The sequence below is a fragment of the Penicillium atrosanguineum genome, assembly GCF_028827265.1.
Source record: "Penicillium atrosanguineum strain IBT 20685 chromosome Unknown utg000008l_segment0_segment0, whole genome shotgun sequence".
Taxonomy (NCBI): domain Eukaryota; kingdom Fungi; phylum Ascomycota; class Eurotiomycetes; order Eurotiales; family Aspergillaceae; genus Penicillium; species Penicillium atrosanguineum.
In genome coordinates, this window is record NW_026623140.1 from 1,828,234 (window position 1) to 1,847,927 (window position 19,694).

The 19,694-nt window shown below is 50.9% G+C and overlaps 7 protein-coding genes across 7 annotated transcripts; 6 read left to right on the forward strand and 1 right to left on the reverse strand.

Annotated features, from left to right (window-relative positions):
* Positions 1-7,704: 7,704 nt before the first annotated feature.
* On the forward strand, positions 7,705-10,645 carry ura7 (small subunit rRNA maturation protein UTP4; the record flags this gene model as incomplete). The annotated part of the gene is made up of 3 exons (XM_056890256.1): positions 7,705-8,761; positions 8,818-9,050; positions 9,116-10,645. 3 exons carry the CDS (start codon positions 7,705-7,707, stop codon positions 10,643-10,645), a joined length of 2,820 nt encoding a protein of 939 aa, XP_056736747.1.
* Positions 10,646-11,454: 809 nt separating this feature from the next.
* On the forward strand, positions 11,455-11,865 carry N7443_010201 (putative Yippee zinc-binding protein Moh1; the record flags this gene model as incomplete). Its single annotated transcript, XM_056890257.1, has 2 exons — positions 11,455-11,553; positions 11,632-11,865. The coding sequence occupies 2 exons, from the start codon at positions 11,455-11,457 to the stop codon at positions 11,863-11,865; spliced, it is 333 nt and encodes a 110-aa protein (XP_056736748.1).
* An 802-nt stretch (positions 11,866-12,667) lies between these two features.
* Positions 12,668-14,109, forward strand: N7443_010202 (alcohol dehydrogenase family protein; the record flags this gene model as incomplete). The annotated part of the gene is made up of 6 exons (XM_056890258.1): positions 12,668-12,804; positions 12,861-13,007; positions 13,067-13,163; positions 13,223-13,687; positions 13,747-13,868; positions 14,007-14,109. The coding sequence occupies 6 exons, from the start codon at positions 12,668-12,670 to the stop codon at positions 14,107-14,109; spliced, it is 1,071 nt and encodes a 356-aa protein (XP_056736749.1).
* A 508-nt stretch (positions 14,110-14,617) lies between these two features.
* N7443_010203 (KH domain-containing protein) lies at positions 14,618-15,838 on the forward strand (the record flags this gene model as incomplete). The annotated part of the gene is made up of 2 exons (XM_056890259.1): positions 14,618-15,017; positions 15,150-15,838. The coding sequence occupies 2 exons, from the start codon at positions 14,618-14,620 to the stop codon at positions 15,836-15,838; spliced, it is 1,089 nt and encodes a 362-aa protein (XP_056736750.1).
* A 206-nt stretch (positions 15,839-16,044) lies between these two features.
* Positions 16,045-16,419, forward strand: N7443_010204 (uncharacterized protein; the record flags this gene model as incomplete). Its single annotated transcript, XM_056890260.1, has 1 exon — positions 16,045-16,419. The coding sequence occupies one exon, from the start codon at positions 16,045-16,047 to the stop codon at positions 16,417-16,419; it is 375 nt and encodes a 124-aa protein (XP_056736751.1).
* A 759-nt stretch (positions 16,420-17,178) lies between these two features.
* N7443_010205 (uncharacterized protein) lies at positions 17,179-17,567 on the forward strand (the record flags this gene model as incomplete). Its single annotated transcript, XM_056890261.1, has 2 exons — positions 17,179-17,417; positions 17,495-17,567. Coding segments are annotated over 2 exons (312 nt in total), but the record flags the coding sequence as incomplete, so codon positions are not given.
* A 203-nt stretch (positions 17,568-17,770) lies between these two features.
* On the reverse strand, positions 17,771-18,937 carry N7443_010206 (uncharacterized protein; the record flags this gene model as incomplete). The annotated part of the gene is made up of 2 exons (XM_056890262.1): positions 17,771-18,023; positions 18,093-18,937. 2 exons carry the CDS (start codon positions 18,935-18,937, stop codon positions 17,771-17,773), a joined length of 1,098 nt encoding a protein of 365 aa, XP_056736753.1.
* Between the last annotated feature and the right edge of the window lie 757 nt (positions 18,938-19,694).

Sequence of the window (19,694 nt, forward strand, 5' to 3'; positions counted from 1 at the left end):
TTGACCATGACTATATGGTCTAACAATTTTGAGTTGGGTCATGTTCTCCTGGTTCTGCGTACCTCGATTCCGTACTTTCGTACAGTATCTGGGTCTGCCGCGACCCAGTCATTTTGCTCCGCATACACTTAGTGCCGAAGTACAGTATTTCGATCTTCTGCCCGCCCGACTGGCTCACGAATCTCGAAAGTCACCCAATTTAGTGCTTGCTCCTTTCTCGGTGGAGAGATCTCCGTTCCGACCATCCCCTTTTGATTTTCCCATTCTGTTTATGTCCTTGGGTAGAGACACGGCAATTTTTACGTCACGACTCTTTAGCACATACTTTATTAGCTCCCTAGAGTGGTTATACCTGTCTCCTTGAAACGAGAACCTAAAGATCGACTCGTACCGCGTATGCAAATCGGCTCCTGTTGGCTCGTCATAGAAGGCCCCCTGGACTGGCTAGCGCTGTGCCGGGGCTTCAATGGTTCACCCAGCCCTCTTGGCCCGATACGTTCGCGTTCCAGGGCCTCCTGCCGCTTATGCTCCCTGACTGGCCAGGATGACCCTGGCATACTGCCCTTCTTGCCGGTCCTTGCCCCAGCCATTCGTGTCGTTCAGCTGGTGGATACATTGTCGAACTCTCTGTGGCTTTTGCCTGGCCCCTCTGAACGCGAGCCTCCTCGGTACTACAGGGATCTCATCTCGCCTGCGTTGCCATGTGGGGGATGATTCGGTCGCAAAAGCAGGTTCTCTCTCGGGTCCCAAGCAGCCAGTGGCTCCACGTTCCCGGATCTTCTTTCAATGGTACTTGATTCGATTGGAGTTACATATTACATCGTTCGCGTTCCTTCGCGTCCCTGACCACTTTACTTGGCCTCAGCTCATTCCGTCGCTATTGCGCCTTATCTCCGGGTCGGTCGTACACGCGACGATTGCTACGTGAGACTATGGCCGACTGCCCCCCGTCTTGGCTACCTGTGAGACCCGACGGATGTACCTGATTTGTCCCAGGTCTCGCAATCCCAGATAAGGTTTGCAATAAAGAGATGTCTGGGTCAATTTGCCCCCCTTCGTATTTCCAGAAACTCATCTAAGGCACAGGTGCACTCCATAAGCACACAGGCACACAAGGGGACACGGGACATTTTGCTCATCTTAGTTAAACCCTAGCCAATAGATCAGAATTGCAGTGCGACTCGGAGCTTGTGTGGGATCTCCTTGCTTAGACCCTTACTGGGCGCTCTGTAAGGCTACCGAAGGAAGTTAGACTTCGACCACTCGTCAATCCATCATGACTCCATGCTATCAATGGGAGTTTATGCGACTCGGCCGTTTTTGCAATGGGGCCACTCCGACCGGCACGATTCACAAGGGTCTGGACCGTGGGATATGCTCCGCTTGTACTGCAACAGACTATGCAGCTCGCTTCCTGAACTCGCCCAGGTATGCGGATCAGAAGGTGATGGTACTGAATGAAGGCGTTTACCTCTTTTAGGAAGAACATTGCAGGCCTCGAATTATCTCCACTTGTCCAATGCGTGGTAGGTGAATAGAAAAGGTAAGTGGGGAGCCGGTAGATCTCTACGGCCTCGATACAATGTGCAACCTGACCACGTAAGGGACATTGAGGTGATGATAGCGATAGGCACAGCCAGAATGTAGAGGTAGATCGCCAACGTGACCCTCGGTCCTTTGCAGGAGTGGGCGGCTCACACGCAGTGTTCAATGGTCAGAATTTGTCTTCCAAGCATGCCAGGGACTTGTGTAAAGCCCCAAACCCCATGGGCAACCTTATTGTCTTCCCTGATTTTGCAGGCCCAATAGCCGGAATACCCCAACTAGTGGAATGCTTCATTTCGCAAAGCTCGGTCTGCACTCCCCTTCAAACGCGGACATGCACAAGTCTTTTTTCCAAGTCTCTGGCACCATGTAGCGCCTCGCAGAATAAATTTCAAAATTCCAGTAGACAGCTTCGGAGCAACAAGGGGCTATGTGTTTCGGCTGGAAAGCATAGAGCGTTTCTTCACATTGGACGAGAACTGCATACCCAATACACATGCATTCGTGCGTTTCGATAAACAGGCCTCATGCCGGGGGAAAGCCGAGCTTTCCATCCGCTTATGCAGCATTGAAACCTCCGTGCTCTAAATTAAGACGCATAGCGCGGCACTTAGTACTTTGTCGCCAATGTATTAAGGACTGCTCATCAGGATGCTGTACCACGCCCAGCCAGAATAAAAATCCAGTTCCCTAAGCCAAACGAACCAAGTTAGTAGAATCAATCTAACACCTTCCGAGCCGTCGATCTCCGGAAACCATTGGACGGAGCGGTATAATTGCAAAGCGGCCCAAGGTCAACCAAAAAAAAGGGGTTGGACTGGGGGCCGAGAAAAGCATTCAGAACACGTAGTTACTGTGCATTGTCCCGTGGGCTTGCGAAGCGATAGCGACCCGGCTGTACCCATGGCGACCTGGATGGCTTGGAAACAGGCTGACACATGTCGGACACGCCCACACCCGGTATTGCAAGGGCCCTCCGTTTAAGGGGCGACTATATCGTGGTGATCGACTCGGCTCGGGCGCGTTCATTTCTGTGGTGTCTGCTCAATTTCTCGTTCAGCTTAGGTTTTAGCTGCCGTAAGTGATAGGCCAGGTGTTCGGCCTAAGTCGCACGCATGCGTTGATGCGCTGCCTGGGCGGTTTTCAAACTTCGGTCTAGCCTCTATTTAGGTCTTCGCTGGTTATATTTCCCGGCGCCTTCACAAACGACTATGGCAACTTCTGATCATGTTTTCAGTATTATTCTCCCTACGACTATTTGATTATTCTTTCAACTCTGGAACCTTTCGGCCTTTTGTGGCTCTTGTTCTTTGCAATTTGCGAGACAGTTTTGGCTGGCCCTCGATAGCCAAGTGTCAAGCATGGGGTTAGGCTTGTGCTCAGTTCAAGGCCTAGGAAATGCAAGCCAATGAGGAGTCTTTGCGAAGGACTACCTTAATCTCCGTGCGAGACATCTCATTCGATGATACCCTCTCTGTTTCTGCGGTTCTTGCAAAATCCGAACCCCAGGGTAGAGAGACATGGTATAGATATACCCGCCCTTGCGTTCTTGCATGTCAGAAAAGAACACTTTACTGGTTTCTCCCACGTTGCTTGTTTGCCCTGCAGTCCGTTCCTGCAGATCACATTTTCCCTCCGCAAGGGAGACAGTCTCCTACGGCTTACTAACAGCAGTGTGAGGTGGTAGTGCGGCCGCCACCGCTCGAGCCTGGCTTTCGGATTTTTGCGTTGATCTAATGATCTACAGTGCCTGGGTCCTCTTTGTTATGCAGGTCAGACCTGAGCCTTGAATGAGTCGCGTCTCACATTGTGATTTACTTTGCATTCAACAGATGTGGCCTGATTGGTATTTATCTAGGTCACACTTCGATAGACCACAAGTACCTAGGTATCCTTCTATTGAATTTTATCGGCGTTCCTTTCAATTCGGTTCTTTACAAAGTATAGTACATCGAATGTGCCGGGTCACGTTGATAATTGGGGTTCGTATCCTGAGACTTGCAGTAGGATATACATACTCTGTACAAGACGCTTCTATACCACAGCCTGCTTACAAGGCGGAAAAGAAGCAACCCGATTGTAAGTAACAGAGCAGAGATCCGTTTTAGCCTCGATAAACGAATACGTTCCGCTATCGACGTCCACAGGTCCTGTCTGCCTCTAACAAGTTGGGGCGAGGCAACCATGGAAAGCCTCTGATCCATCCAAGTATATAACGAAAGCTCCACACCCTCAACAATGGTTGTACAGCAGGGCCGAACCGGCACCGAATAACCATGGTAGTGTGCGTCAATATGAGATTTTGACTGTTTTCTTATCCGGATAGTACGGAGGACAAGCAGCATATCCAAAACGCTCTTTTCGTGGTCGCCCCACCCGGTTGATAGCTCTCCGGTCCACTGCCGTTTTTGACGTGACAGAGTGGCGATGGTCGGATGCAACGGATACCGTACGCACAAACGCCCAGTACTGAAAGTGGAAATTTTGAGGCTTTCTAGATCTTTCGATACTAACCACTTAAGATTTTAATATCCGTTTGAACATACTAGATCTGTGCTTTCAGACTAGTATCTGGATCTATTTACAGATGTTAAGACAGCGTAATATAAATATGCGACATGTTTCCCATCCTAGTATATTTCGCAGACATTTTTACTTTTACCATCGCCATGTATTTCTTGTCTGAGCTGCGAGGCTCACCGTCTTCTCGAGTTGTAAGTATCGGAGAAGAACAAATGTTCTTGACCGGTGAAAAATTTTCTGTATCGAGCCCCTCTGCGGAGAGGTGTAGATTGCCGTGAAGGTTTTTCTCTGCAGTAGTGGAAACAGCTCCACAATGTCAGACGTTTCCTTTCTGGTGGTCCTTAAGTTCGCGGAGGGTCCTGGGTCGTGGACAAGCTGCGTCAAGCTTGCATCACGTCTCAGCGCGGCCCATCTGCCAATTTGCCTCCGAAACACTGTAGATCGCAAGTTCGCCTCCAACCCAGCCACTACATTATCTTAATTCCCGATCGTCGCTTAAATCCAAAAATGGAAAACTACTCGACTTGAAGAGCAATTCAATGTCAAGCATGGAGCTGGCAAAAATTCTCGCATGTGACCCCACCACGAATAAGAGTGGTGCTAATTAGCAACGCGAATCCAATGGCCAAGACAATATGACCCTTTTAGGAATAGCGATGCTTCTCGGGCGAGGCCTGTGGAGGCTCAACCATGGTTTTGGGGTGTAATTCGTCCCCTTTTCCCCGCCCCTTTTCTTTGCGTTTTGCTTGCTAAAAAGTAATTCCGGCCATGTTTCTTGATCGTGTTTGCATTTACTTTTCAGGGATAGAGGTAGTAGCCGAGTCTTACTGGGATCATCTTAGGTTCTCCCTGCTTCTAGGCAAGACCTGTTCGATTGAGAGAGAAAGGTAGTCGGAGCAGTAAGGCTGTTCCATACGACACTAGACTAAATGCAGTTTAGAGTCCAAAACAAGGTGGGGTATACCCGTCGCGTAAAGAACAGAGTCTCCACTTCGGAGCTCTCTGTATAGTTACGGATTACCTAACTCTACGGTGCTCGGCTGAAAGGGGATAAATAGGAAATGAGAGACCCAATAACGAGATTTGGAAAACTTTCCCTGCAGTGCAAGGCTACAACCTGTCTTCGGGGCGCCCTACACTCACTATTTCTGCGTACTGTTTAGGCGGCCTCGGCATAAATCGAGCTATGCCGTCATCGCCGGCCTCGCGTCCCACACTTCGTGTTAGTCTTGCGCGTTCGCTTGTTAGACCGTGGCTGACCTGAGAAAGTCTCAACGAAATAAACACTTAATGCATATAACCTTGCAACGGACTTTAAGCCATGGCTAAAGATTCGATTTGAGTAGCATGATATCTACATGCTTGTACGACAACCAGATCAGCGGCTCGGTCAGTCTCCGTATACGGGAGCCCGGAACAAGAATTTATTTTCAAGCTTGGCGCAAAGCCCAATCGACGCTTGCATGTGTGCTGATTCGGCCATTGCCTGAGATTGACAATGCAGTTATATTGCTGATCCGAAATATCGTTCCCTTCTCCGACACTGACGAAATGGACCTAAGCCGTGGATCTGGACGGTGATGTCTTAGTCTCTCATCTCCCGGTCTCTATTTAGGGCTAGAGAAATATCGTAACGGGGTCGGATGGCCTTAATTGGGACTGATAGTCGGGGTCTAAGCTCACTAACCTGCGTCCGAGCTCCCGCCAATTCCCAGTTCCTGAGCCGAAAAGCACACGATCCTACGAATGGACATATATCAATCTAACACGGTTTGATAGTGCAATTGATAGACCGTGGATGGAGCCCGAACGTGGCTTTGACTGGCTCAGGACTTGATCGGTTTCATTGCGAAATCCGGATGCTAGAGAAGCGGGGTATCGGGGGCCAGATCTCGTGAGATCGTGCCATTCACACAGCCCCCAGTGGATCTTGCAATTTAACTCTTTAACCCGGACCAAGGCAGTATACGAGGAGAACATGGATTTGACTCCGACTCAGGCTCTCTCTCTCTCCCTCTCTCTCGGGGAAAAGATAGACCTGGGGAACTCTGTGATCTCAAACTGACGGGATCTTAAGGTACTAGGATCTTAGTGCTTATCTCGTTCGACTGTAAGTGCGCCCGAGCCCTCCCTGTCAGCACGAACTCGCCAGCCACCAAATCACATCCTAGCGATCCTGTTTTCCGGACAATCGCATCAAGATGCCCTTGTACCATGATAGCTTCTATGGATGAGGGCAGCAATATTCATTTGGGTGGACAAGAATGTCCGAGTTCGTCTTTCCCCTCGCGCAACTCTGCCGTGACACCATCCAATGAAACCGGGACAGAACCCCCCCCCGTCAGCCACTGCGCACTCTCATCCTGTTCCCTGACAGTGACGATCGCATGCGTGCTGCACTACCAAGCTTGATCTACCCTATCAGAGTGCCTCTGTGCGACATTTCTCTGGAATCTGATACATACAATATGCATGAATCAGGATCAGCCACACCATGTCAAAGTCGAATGGGGCTGCTTCTGACGTGGCACGCCTAGTGAACGCAGAATTACATGCAGTGCAAAGCACTAATATGGCAGCTTCAAGCCGGTCTTCCTCGCATCGGGGATTGGCCGAGTGTCACGTCCCCGGGGGCAATCAGCGACTCTTTCAGCTGCGGCCTGTCCCAGAATGTCACTGCATTGCTTACTGTCGCTAACAGATTCCTTGCTTCTGGCATATCCGGTCTATCCACACTAGCCCTTAGCGTACATAGGAGCCGCTACCGATACCCGAATTGGGGATGGTTGCCCAATCGTCTGGGGTCGAGACGCCTGGACGCACACCCATGTACCCAATAGTGCTGCCGCATCCCCTAATCGCCATACAAGCACGGCTGGTCTAGCACTTCTGATCAGCAACCGCCGACTGGTCTATATGTGGAATGCTTGATAAGAAATCTGACCGCTCCTTACCAATTGATCGATTTGAAATTCTGCACTGGCGACTCTGGGCGGCTGGGGACTCAAGATATGCCGCTCTGTTATGGCGTACGCTGTGTGTTTTAAAGACGTAAATTAAAAACCAGGCTCGAACGTTCATGACAACCCCTTTGACCTGTTCTTAAATGCGGTGGTAACTTACTTGCTTGGTTATACTTTGAACTATTTTTTCCACTGCCGATTCATACGCGGGTAGCACTTTGTGAGAAGATAATCCGCAATATCATTTTTTATTTTTATTTTTCAACGTCATCATAATGTCCTTCTAAGCATCGAATTAATAGCAAACTCACCTAATCCCATGGGATTCAATTTCCGCACTGACAATGACATTGCCAGTGATAGCTTCAACGTTGATGCCTGAGATACAGGGCACCACATCACGTGACCATACGCCTTCCGCCAAGATATTCCGGCCCGCTAAAATTTATCTAAAGAAAAAAAAGTGAACGCGCAGCAGACGGACAGCTTCGACACCGCACGACAATACCACTTCGAATCTACGATATGAGCATCTAAGGGCTGGCGTCACAGCCCGAGTTGGAACTGATCTGAATTGATAATAAAAAGCCACGATTTTCGTTCTTTCGCACCCAAACATTATATTCGATCTGCAAGAGCGCTTCGGCTTCAACAGAAGCCCTTCACATTAGCCATGGATATCCACCGCTGTCGATTCGTGTCCTACAACCCCCAAGCGATCAACTCGCTCGCATTTTCCCACCCGCCGTCAGCTGATCTTGCTGGACGTGGTGTGCCTACCCTCCGACTTGCGATCGGTCGTGCGAACGGCGATATCGAAATATGGAACCCTTTGCGTGGCGCCTGGTTCCAGGAGACGGTCTTGCGCGGAGGAAAGGATCGCAGTATTGAGGGTCTTACCTGGACCCTTGATCCCTCCGAGGAGGGACCTGATGGTTCCAAGCTGCCGGGCAAGCTGCGCCTGTTCAGCATTGGTTACTCAACGGCTGTCACTGAGTGGGACATTGAGCAGGGACGTCCTCTGCGTCACTCCAGCGGAAACTACGGAGAGATCTGGTGTCTCGCGGCCCAGCCGCGCTGGCAGCCAACGAAGAGGGGCAAGGATGGAAAATTCCTTCCTCCTGCTGAGGGCGAGTACACCGGCCAGCACCTCGTCGCTGGATGCGCCGATGGATCTATCGTGGTCTTGTCTACCGCAGATGACGATGTCAAGTTTCTTCGTTTGATGCGCCCTTCCACCAAGAAAGCTCGCGTGCTCAGCGTTACCTTCCAGAACCGCCACACCATCGTCGCGGGCTATGCTGATAGCTCCATTCGTCTGTTTGATATTCGCAACGGTCAACAACTGCGCACAATATCACTTGGAAAGGGTCCGTCCGGTGGCCCGAAGGAGATGTTGGTCTGGTCAGTCAAGTGTCTGCCAGATGGCACAATTGTTTCTGGAGACTCTGCCGGTGAAATTCGCTTCTGGGATGCTAAGAACTACTCCCTCACTCAGCGGATTCAAAGTCATCTGGCAGACTGTCTTGATGTTGCCGTGAGCGCGAACGGAGATACTGTCATCAGTGGAGGTGCAGACCAGAGAACTGTCGTCTACCGCAAGAAGGAGGGTGAGAAGGGAGATAAGAAGTCTCGATGGGCAGAGGTTATGCATCGTAGATACCACTCTCACGATGTTAAGACCTTTGCTGTCTACGAGACAAAGGATATTAGCATTGCTGTTTCTGGAGGTATGTCTCTGTTCTCGTCCGAGCCCAGTCCATGGTTGCTAATTAATTACTTCCAGGTCCCGATGCCACCCCCGTCGTCTTGCCTCTGCGCGAATTTGGAAAAGAGCACCACCGCAAATTGTCCAGCCTGCCTCAGATCCCTCAATTGACTTCCGCACCCTCTTCCCGACTCGTCATGAGCTTCTGGGATAGAGAAGTCAGCTTGTGGCGTGTATCTCGAGGCCCGGTTTCTCTACATGAGAACATGGACGGTCCGCGACACCGACTCGTTGCAAAGGTTATGATTCAGGTAAGAACAAAGCACCAGATCCACCAGTTTGGGAACCCTTCACTAACATTTCATGTCCTACTCAGGGTGAAGAAAATATCACATCAGCCATGCTATCCTCGGATGGAAAGATCCTGGCGGTTGCAACAGTTTCCGACGTTAAGATGTTTACCGTACGTCGCCGCAAGGGTGACGAAAAGGGCGCTCTGCGCATCCAAAAAATCGATGTCCCCAAGGCTCTCTCCGATGAAGGTGCACGTCTTGTGACTATTTCTCCCGACAGTCGCTGGCTTTGTGTCGCACGACCCAACAGCGACCTCTATGTGGCTAGAATCCAGCCGGCTTCCTCAGCCACTGACAAGCCTCAAATTTTGCCACAGCTCGCCAACATTAGGCGTGCCTCTCGGCATGTACGACACGAAAAGGCCTCGCATGGAACCCTGGGTGACTACGAGAGGACAGTGCGCTCCGTTGTTTTCTCCGACGACAGCAAGATTTTGGCTGCTGGTGACCTGTCTGGTTGTGTGGATACCTGGGTGTTGGGTGCTGCTACCCCTGCCACAAATGGCCATTCCAAGACGAACGGCGCCGCCGATTCTGATGCTGAATCTTCTGATGACGAGGAAGAGGATGTTGCTATCGAGGGTGAACGCTGGACTCTCGGAGCCAATGAGTCTCCCATTCCGCGAATGAAGTCTGCAATTACTCTGTTGTCCTTCCGCCCGTATAAGTCCTCTTCAAAGGCACTGCCTAATGGCAAGAACCGCACAGAGTCTACCGAGGACCGGTTGATGGTCCTCACCAGTGAGCACCAGCTCATCGAGTTCGAGGCCCGGAGCGGCAAGCTCTCCGACTGGTCAAGGCGCAATCCTAAGGCATACCTCCCTGCGGAGTTCCGCGGCGTGAAGGACCGTGCTATGGGCTGCATGTGGGATCTTGTCGATAACCGTGAGCGTCTCTGGCTGTACGGAGCTTCTTGGTTGTGGATGTTTGATCTCCAGCAAGACTTCCCGTCCCCCGAGGAAGTGGAAGCCGGGGAGAGCAAGTCCGCTCAGCTTGTGAAGGCATCGAAGCGTAAGCGCGACCCATCCGAGGACATCGAGAACGACCGCAAGAAGGCCAACACCGGTGCCGGTGACCGGATCCCTCGCTCTCAGATGGACATTCACCTTGGTACAAAGGTCCGCAAGATTGTCGGAAGCGACGAGTCTAAGGGCGAGTGGATCTCCCTCGACCAGGAACGCCCCCGTGTGCCTGGCGAAGACGACGAGGCTTACGAATACGACGAGGCCTTTGCAGCCACTAACGAGACCAACCTGGCCCGTCTCCGACGTGAAGATGGAGCCGCGATCGAGAACGGAACACCGCAAAAGAGCTCCAAGAGCAAGGCCGTCAATGGAGATACCTCTAAGAAGCAGCTCACCAACGGCACTTCAGCTCAGCCTGCACGTCGCTGGTGGCACACATACAAGTACCGTGATATTCTCGGCATCGTCCCTCTTGCCCCGAGTGAGGATTCCGAAGATAGCTCGAGCGGCAACCTGGAGGTGGCGGTGGTGGAACGGCCGATGTGGGATGTTGAACTCCCCGGCCGTTATGTGCGGGATTATGAGTGAGTGACTGGTTTAGGTGGTCTGGTCTGTCTGTAAGGAAATCGAGGCAGTGCCACGTCTAGATCGTGTAATATGGTCATCATGCAGGAGGGCATTTTACTGGCGCATTGTACAGGGATCTTTTGTGAATTTACCCAAAATAGAGATATCGCATGCAACGCCCTCGTATATTCCGTGCTCTACTAGTCTTACCATATCGTTAGTGGAGCCTCGTGTCAATCGTGTCAACTGTTTAACTACGGTAAACACCTGATCACGCCCGATCCGGCGCGGGGCTACGCCTGAGGCTCCCATGCACTATTCTGACTTTCTTGATTTAAACCTCTTCGATTACTTCAACTTGATCTATTTGACCAAGCTTCCCCCTAGACCCAGGCCCACCTTTTGAATCTCCCAAGAGGTTCGGTGTGCTCTTTCCGCGAATCCCGACACCACCTTATCGTGCGGAGACCTTATCGTCAGCGACCCGTCAACTCCACGTACTTGACAACGTCCCTGCTCCTTTCAGGCTTCCTTGCTACCTCGAGTGTTGTTGTCGGAGCTGGCTCGACAAAGGCCACTGCCACAAATAAATCGACTCGACACAAAGAGAAAGGCCGGGCCTTTTCTTGAGCCGTCCAGGGCGGGGCACTCCTTATTGAGGACCGCAGGCCGGACACTTCTCTGAAGCACGCTCGAACTTCTCCTTCCAGTCTTCTTCAGGAGCTAAATCTGCTGTTTCTGCTACATACATCAGATCTCTCTTTTCCTATCATACCCCGCTAAACCATAGCTTGCCCGTCCGGCCCGGACAGCACTACCAACCAGCCACCATGGGTCTCTCGTACAACGTCTACCTGACCTCCAACAAGATCTTCGGATGCAAAACATGCAAAACCCATCTTGCAGATTACAATGACATTATAAGTCGGGTGAGTCTCCCTCTCTTCCCTTTCAAAGGTCCTTTGCCTGTCGGCTTGACACCCGGCTGACCCGACACGTCCCTCTAGAATTTCCGCGGCCAGCATGGCAAAGCCTACCTCTTCAACAACGTTGTGAACATCACCCAATCTGATCCGGTCGAACGTAACATGACAACGGGAAGACACATTGTGCGCGATATCAACTGCCGACAGTGCAAGGAAACAGTAGGATGGAAGTACGACAAGGCATACGAGAGTAGCGAGAAATACAAGGAGGGCAAGTTCATTCTGGAAGAGGAGCTGCTGTGTGTCGTGTGTTAAGGGTATAGTCTTGATCGATTAAGCCTTGATATCTCGATACCATATCCGTCTTTCCCCTTCATCTCTCTCAGTCTCGGTGTTTTTGATAGGCGTTGCGCGGTGCGCATGGGTCTTTATTCTTTTTTTCTTTTTTGCGATGGACCTTCTTCACTGAAGCCGACAGACCAGGTCATTTGCAGGACAGGCAGGGACTATGGGCACAATGGCAGGTTCTGGGCAATGCATCTTCGGCATCACAGTATGGCCATTACCTTGATTTCTGAAGCTATTTTATGCATCGTGCTTAACCAATTTTGATCATTCATCCACCGGGGACCAATGTAGGCTGAAGTAGATGTGGGTATCGTTATTGTAAAGTCACCTTTATGCACTGCAGAGAGACAAGAGTCTACTTGGAGAACCTTGCGGGAATCACGCAAGGTGAGGGGTCCACATATAGGGCATTGATATCAACTCTAACTATGACCGGACCGACAGACAAATTCCTAGGTACTGAAGAAATCTTTCCACCTCTTTGACTTGGATGTCTATACCGTCTTTTTAACCCGACTAGTCAACCCCTCCGGCTCTCCTGCGGAACCAATGCATTGAACGATAGATTACCATCAGACCCACCCGCACAGAAAAGCCTGGAGGCAAAGGGGACCCGCAAATTGCTAGATTGCTTCCCCCTTCAAAAGCCACTCGCAGCCGACCGGGCCGGCTGTTCTCAGTTCCCAGTTCTCCCGAAGTCACCGGCATTTGACTTCCTCTCTAAGCCCCACCTTTTCCTTTTAAGCCACCATCAAAACGTGCAACAAAGATGTCGGCCTCCGGTATGATGCAGGCTGTTGTTTTCAAGGAACCTTTTAAGGTTGCCGTTGAGCAGAGACCTATTCCCACGGTGCAGGAGCCAGAGGATGTTGTTGTTAAGGTCGCATATACGGCGCTCTGTGGGAGGTGAGTTGTCATAATCATTTATTTTCCTCGGAATTGAGACTGATGGGTTGATTAAGTGATCTTCATATGTACCGTGGCATTGAGCCTAGTGCCCCGGGACCTATCATGGGTCATGAGTTCATGGGTGAGATTGTCGAGGTGGGCAGTGATGTGAAGGCGCTGCAGAAAGGTGATCGCGTGGTCAGTGCCTTTACTACTTCTTGGTATGTCCTCTATTCAAGGTTATTCGATTTTATATCTATAATGTCTCACATTGTGGTAGCGGCAAGTGCTTCTACTGCAAGCAGGGATTCTCTTCCCGTTGTGAGAAGAACACTCTCTTCGGATGTGAGCGCCTGGACGGTGCCCAAGCCCAATATGTGCGCGAACTTCAATTCAATCCATTCTAAGATATTCAAAATACTAACGCTATTGATAGGTCCGTATCCCGAATGCCGAGGGCACTGTCATGAAGGCCCCAGAGGGTGTCGATGAAAAGTATCTCGTCCTGATGGGTGATATCTTCCCCACGGGCTACTTCGCCGCCAGCAATGCCTTCAAGAACTCCACTCCTGAGCAAATCGCCGAACAAACTGTGGTCGTGATTGGCTGTGGTCCTGTCGGCCTTTGCGCGCTCATCAACGCTCTCGAGTACAAGCCTAAGCGTGTGTTGGCTGTCGACTCCGTCCCGTCCAGACTCGAGCTTGCCAAGTCACTTGGTGCCGAGCCTTGGAACTTCATGACTGATCGCGAGGGTCTGGATAAACGCGTGCTGGAGTTGACTGAGGGCCGGGGTGCTGATGCCGTCATTGAGGTCGTTGGTCTGAGCCCTGCTCTGCGCACTGCGTATGACTTGCTGCGACCTTTCGGAACTATTAGCAGTGTTGGAGTCCACAACGCTGAGGTGAGTGTTTTTTATTTCCCCGCAGCTGGTAGTCAGTGTGCTGACTGGGTTCTCTTTAGATTCCTTGGGATGGAAACGATGCCTATAACAAGAACCTGACCGTCCACATGGGTCGATGCCCGGTGCGTTCGGTCTCTGACAAGGCACTGGCAGTTCTGAAGAAGAACCAACATAAGCTTGGGTGAGTTTATTCTTGAATGGCCGTCAAATGGACGTCGCAGCTGGTCAATAAGACCGCCAATAGAGTGGCTCCAGGCGTCTCGAAGTAGACTGAAGACCACGAAGCGGACCTTTTCAGGAAGCGCTAACACCCAGACAGGTTCATGACCGAGAAAATTATGCCTCTGTCGCAAGCAGTGGAAGCGTACGAACTATTCAATGCGATGAAGGTGCAAAAGGTAGTGTTTGTGGCGGATGAGTAAAAGACCGATAGTTTTAAAGTAAAATGTGGCGTGTAGATAGAAATCAACTGGGTTCTCCGCTTAACTCACAACATTCCCTCCGCCAACTCTTCACCTTTCACTTCCCATCACAACCCTCCTCGTTTCCCTCTTCCTCACCTTTTCTCTTTCCTCCCTCCTCTCTTCTCCTCTCCGATCACCCGTTCACTCTTCCGAACTCCTGCACCCTCCCCCCTCCTTTCCCCCTCCCACCTTTCTCCACTTCATCTCGGTCCCTCATCGGTACGTCGCCCACCTCATGCACTGTCGATTACGTCGCTCTTGACGTTTGAACGGATTCCCCTGTCGCGCAAGACTTCCGTTGATGTGCGCTGCCTTCTCGTCGTCGCCGAAACTGACTTTGCCCGCGCAGTGATTTCCCCTCCATTTACGCCGCTGCGACCGTGTGATCTCCGCCAACCACCACCTCAATCCTAATCGCCAGTTCTCTCTCCAAACATCCCCTACTTCAATCGAATCGCCGACAACAATGGAGTCTACTGAGGTTCACCAAACTACTATGGCTGTGGCTGACGAGCCCATGAACGATGCTGCCTTCAACGATGCTATCGACCAAGACGCCATGGATATCGTTCCCAAGACTGAAGAAGAGTACTCTCAGTCGATGCTCACTCTGCGTGCCATCGTCTCATCCAAGGAGGCCGGTGTCATCATCGGCAAGGCCGGTAAGAACGTCGCTGACCTCCGCGACGAGACCGGCGTCAAGGCCGGTGTGAGCAAGGTCGTTCCTGGTGTCCATGACCGAGTCTTGACCGTCACCGGTCCTCTGTCAGGCACCGCTTCGGCCTATGCGATCGTTGCTAAGGGTCTGCTGGAAGGTGCCCCGCAGATGGGCATGGGCGGTGTCGTTTCGAACAATGGAACCCACCGTAAGTTACTCATTCCTTTTTCCCCTCGCAAAAATGAACTGAGGCATTCCGCATTCCACGGCTTTGCCTGAACTATGAATTGCCGTTGAAATCTACTGAATTGGACCAAATTATGTGCTAACCTATTATCAGCCGTTCGCCTTTTGATCTCTCACAACCAGATGGGCACTATCATCGGTCGCCAGGGTCTGAAGATCAAGCATATCCAGGATGCGTCTGGTGTGCGAATGGTCGCCCAGAAGGAAATGCTCCCTCAGTCTACAGAGCGTATTGTGGAGGTGCAGGGCACCCCCGAAGGCATCGAGAAGGCTGTTTGGGAGATCGGCAAGTGCCTCATTGATGACTGGCAGCGCGGTACCGGGACTGTCCTCTACAACCCTGCTGTTCGTGCGTCTCTCGGTGGCTCGCAGCCCATCCAGAGCAGCCCAGCCAGCGGCAATGGTTACACCAGCCGTCAGTACAATCGTACCGGCAATGGTGCTGATTTCAGTGACAACGGTGGCTACAACCGACGATCCTCGGACGCTGGTGCTCGTGGATACCCCATGGTCACCGAAGATGGCGAGGAAATTCAGACCCAAAACATCAGCATCCCCGCTGACATGGTCGGATGCATCATCGGTCGCGCTGGTAGCAAGATCACCGAGATCCGTCGAAGCTCCGGAGCCCGCATCTCGATCGCCAAGGCTCCCCACGATGAGACCGGCGAGCGCATGTTCACCATCATGGGATCCGCTCAGGCCAACGAGAAGGCTCTTTACCTCCTTTATGAGAACCTCGAAGCCGAGAAGACTCGCCGCAGCCAGCTTCCTCAGGAGTAAAAGCCTCGGGAGGCTTATGGGGAGCCCGACATGGCTTTTTTGCGTTTCTTTTCCAATTTAACGACCCTAAAGACTGTCGGTCATGATCAGCGGCGGTCATGTGCAAGCGCGTTATTTTGCTTTTATTTTCCTCCTTTCAATCTCCCCGATGTATTCCCTCATCTTATGCGTCGCTTCTATGATCAAGAGGCAAAAGTTTTGCTGCGATGGACGGGCCCATGCGTGTTAGATACCAAGTCTTGTGTGCCATAGTGGATCACGGCGTTGAGTTGAATCGCACGTTTTGCACGAAGCTCCTGATTCTTGCATATCCTTCGGACCCTCTGCTTCCTGAATATCATTGCGGCCCTGCTTTCTCGTCCTTGCGCTTCGGAAGTCCAGCTTGCTTTTCAACCAAACATTACCTCGCTATCACCCACCACTTCTTCGGCCGCTACCGCAACTCTCGCGCACCATATCATCTCCTTCTGTCTCTACCTCTTGCTCATCTCGTCCCCGCGAAAGTCTCCTACTTCCGCTCACTCTACTGCAACATCGGCCTGGAGGTTGCGCTCGGCTTGCTGCGCTTCGTCCTCGCTTGACACCACGCAGCTTCTCTTTCCTCCTGACTTAATCGCGCGATGCCTTCACCTTCACCTTACCTCCGAGAAGTTCCCTTTGACCGCGTCTCCCTCCCTCCAACACAAAACTTCCGAAACCGAAAAAACAACCGTTTTCTTCACTGTTCTCCTAATCGTCGCCTTCTATCCGCCCCTTATTCTCGCGCGCTACTCTTGTTTCCTCTTCTCCCTTCACTATCTTACTGCTCCCAAAGTCGCTCAGTCATGTGACTACATATCTCGAGTTTACTCCAAATATCAAAAGAGATTCCTATCTGCCGCGGATAGGCTACGATTTGATATTATCTTGTTTCTTATGTACCTACCCTACTTTGTCTGTAGTAGTAAAATGGAAGGCGCACGCCGGCCAACAGTAGCGGGATCCAAATTGTCAACCCTCTCGAGACCTGTCGGAGTTCTAATAGCTGTTCGGGGCGCCCTGCCGGTCCCCAGCGTCATGTCAGGACCCCAACTGCCACACTACACATTGTATGCTACTGATTTTCAAACAGTCTTCAGATTGTACTCGGCCCAGCTGGATATCCAGCCATCAACGTAGAAGCTTGCAAGATAGCACCAGGACGCCAACGTGCAGGTGGTCTACATGACTACTCCGACGAATATATTTCATGTGTTAAGAAGGCAGCTACATCGAGACTTCCGGAAGCGTGTGTTCTTTTGAACTCTGGTCCACGAGATTGTACTGACTTCTATAGCTTTCATTATTTTCTTCTCCAAAGTCACTTTTGCGTCATCCCGCCATTTGATCTAACGCCGAGGACTTTCTCGGCGGCTCTCGATTCCAACCTCTTATTACGGGTCCAACACACAGAAGTTCAATCGCTGGCCCATCTGGAACTGGGAGAGTCATCTACTGCACTGGTCAGGTGTATATGGCACCGACAAAGGTATCAGGAAACACAAAATATCACAGACACTGCAATCACTCGCATTGAGCAGTTGCATCCTGTTCCCTGGGAGTAGGTGAGGGATTATCTCAACCGCTATCCGAGTGACCCGATATTGTCTGGTGCCAGGAGATATCACTGACTGATAGGGCGTGGCCCTTTGCGAAAACCGGTCTAGAATCTATCTTTGACACAACAGACCAACCTAAGGTCGTCGTTTAAGATTTGCGGGGCGAGAGGCTACCCCGAATGTGGCGGCTGGTTTTGCTCATGAACATTGCGCTTCAGAATCAGCTTTATTAGATGATGTTTTCCGAGATTGCTCTTGATCTTATACATTATAGACAGGGAGAACCCCTGTTAATTCTCTCATTTGGCTGTAAATGAGCATGTCTTGATATTATGACATTCCAAGGTCCTCTTGGTCAGTTCGACTTTGGAGCAAATCCAATACGCGCATTCGTCTGACTGTAAACAACAAAGTTCGAGTCGAACATAGCCGATCCAAGATTTCCTCCAGAGGTAGTGATGTAGAGAGCGCCTCGGCAACCACCGTCAACGGTGCCTTGATTTATCTGGGATCCAGGAATAGTCACGGATCCTCCATCAAAGCCGAGAGTCAAATCCGGCGGACTCGAGTCGCATGGAATGATATATGCGGTGTCATCAGAGGGGTCCCTGGTAGTTTCAAACACTTATCAGCAGATCTTCTATATTCCGATTGTATATCCCGAATGCTAAGCTTACCTCGACGAACCATCGATGTTCGAATAGTAGTAATCAGTCACACCCACAGGCAAGGTCGTAGCAGGAGTGCCAGTGTCGGCGATCATGTTCAAAAGACCACCAATGAGTGAGTCACCTGGGACGTTCCACTGGGTAATGTTGAATGACCATGCTCCACTCGAGAAGTCGCAGGGGACATAAGAGATTTCCCCGGTGTACTTGGAAGAATCAATGTAGCCAAAGTCCATAGATCCCGGCCGATCACTGCGGAAATCGACCGTCCAGAGGGGCTCATCCAGCATGGGCTCGGCATTTTGATGCCATGTCTTCTGGTCGCCGGGGGTCATAGTGAAAGGATTGGGGGCCATGCCCAAACATCCGGCCTGAAGAACGTTGGGGTCGGTTCGAACGTCATCAGGCACACCGATGTACTGGCTCTGGACAGTGATGCCACCAATGGTGACATCCTCCGTGCCAACGGGGCCCGACAATCCGGTGCCGTCCGCATATTCAATATCAAAGTGATAACCATCCGCGTTGGCATAAGTGGACGAGTCATCAGGATTGTACAGCGGGTGGCCGTTCGTCTCGTTGGCTGGAGTATTTGTCGTGGTAAAGAGCCATAGGGCGGATGATCCGGTATCAATCTCCATAAGGAATGTCTGGTGGTCTCCGAGGGTAATGTTCAAGAAGTTGGTTGTAGCGCTAGACGGGGTTGAGCCTATAGAACGGGCAGCAAGATCATTCTTAGGGCCCTTGAAAGTCGCCAACGAGAAGCGACCTCTGCTCATCAATGGGGACGCTGAAGTGGCCCACCCGTTCAAAATAGCCACCGCATAGGCATACTTTACAGTACTCCACTTCATGATGGAGTGAGACGATTGAGAGTAGGAAGTAGAGAAAACCCGCGATGTTTACACATACACTAATGATGGAGGAATGAGGATAATCCACAAGCTATATAGGTATTCAATCAATGGCTCGAACACAACATGAACTTTCACCTTGTACTTTTGCTTGTTGTTTCATAGATTGAAGTGAGAAATACAGCCTCTTGCTGATCTAAATTAAATCTGGGGGCGGAATACTCCGTTTGAAACGGGTTACAGCCCCTGATCTTACCACAAACGGCAATACGTTAGCTACAAACCAGCAAGGCTTTCTCGAGTCATCCCAAAATGACGATTCCTTCACTAGCTCTTACCATCACCTAAAAAAGCAATAACTGGCTATGTATGTTTAGTGTGGCTCTCGGTGAGACACCTGGCAGGGACATATCGCCCTTCACATTTTTATTATCAAACACCCGCCGATCAAATACGCCATGAGACCAGGGACCAATAGAAATTGTAGTTGATAAGGAGCTCCTGCAGGTAATAAACTATGCTTCTCGTAGTCTACCTACCCTCTGAGCTACTTCATAGAAGCAAAAATCCGAATTACGTCTCAGCACTCCATTAGTTTGGCTTACTCCGTGCGCTGTTACACTCCCACTGCGCGTAAGCACTAGTGAATCACACTTTATTCTTCAAATCTACCTACCAAGGCTTATTAAAATTCGCCGCTAATATCTATCGAGCGTTGGTACACACTGGGAATGTGGGGTCCAATCCTCGATGAAAC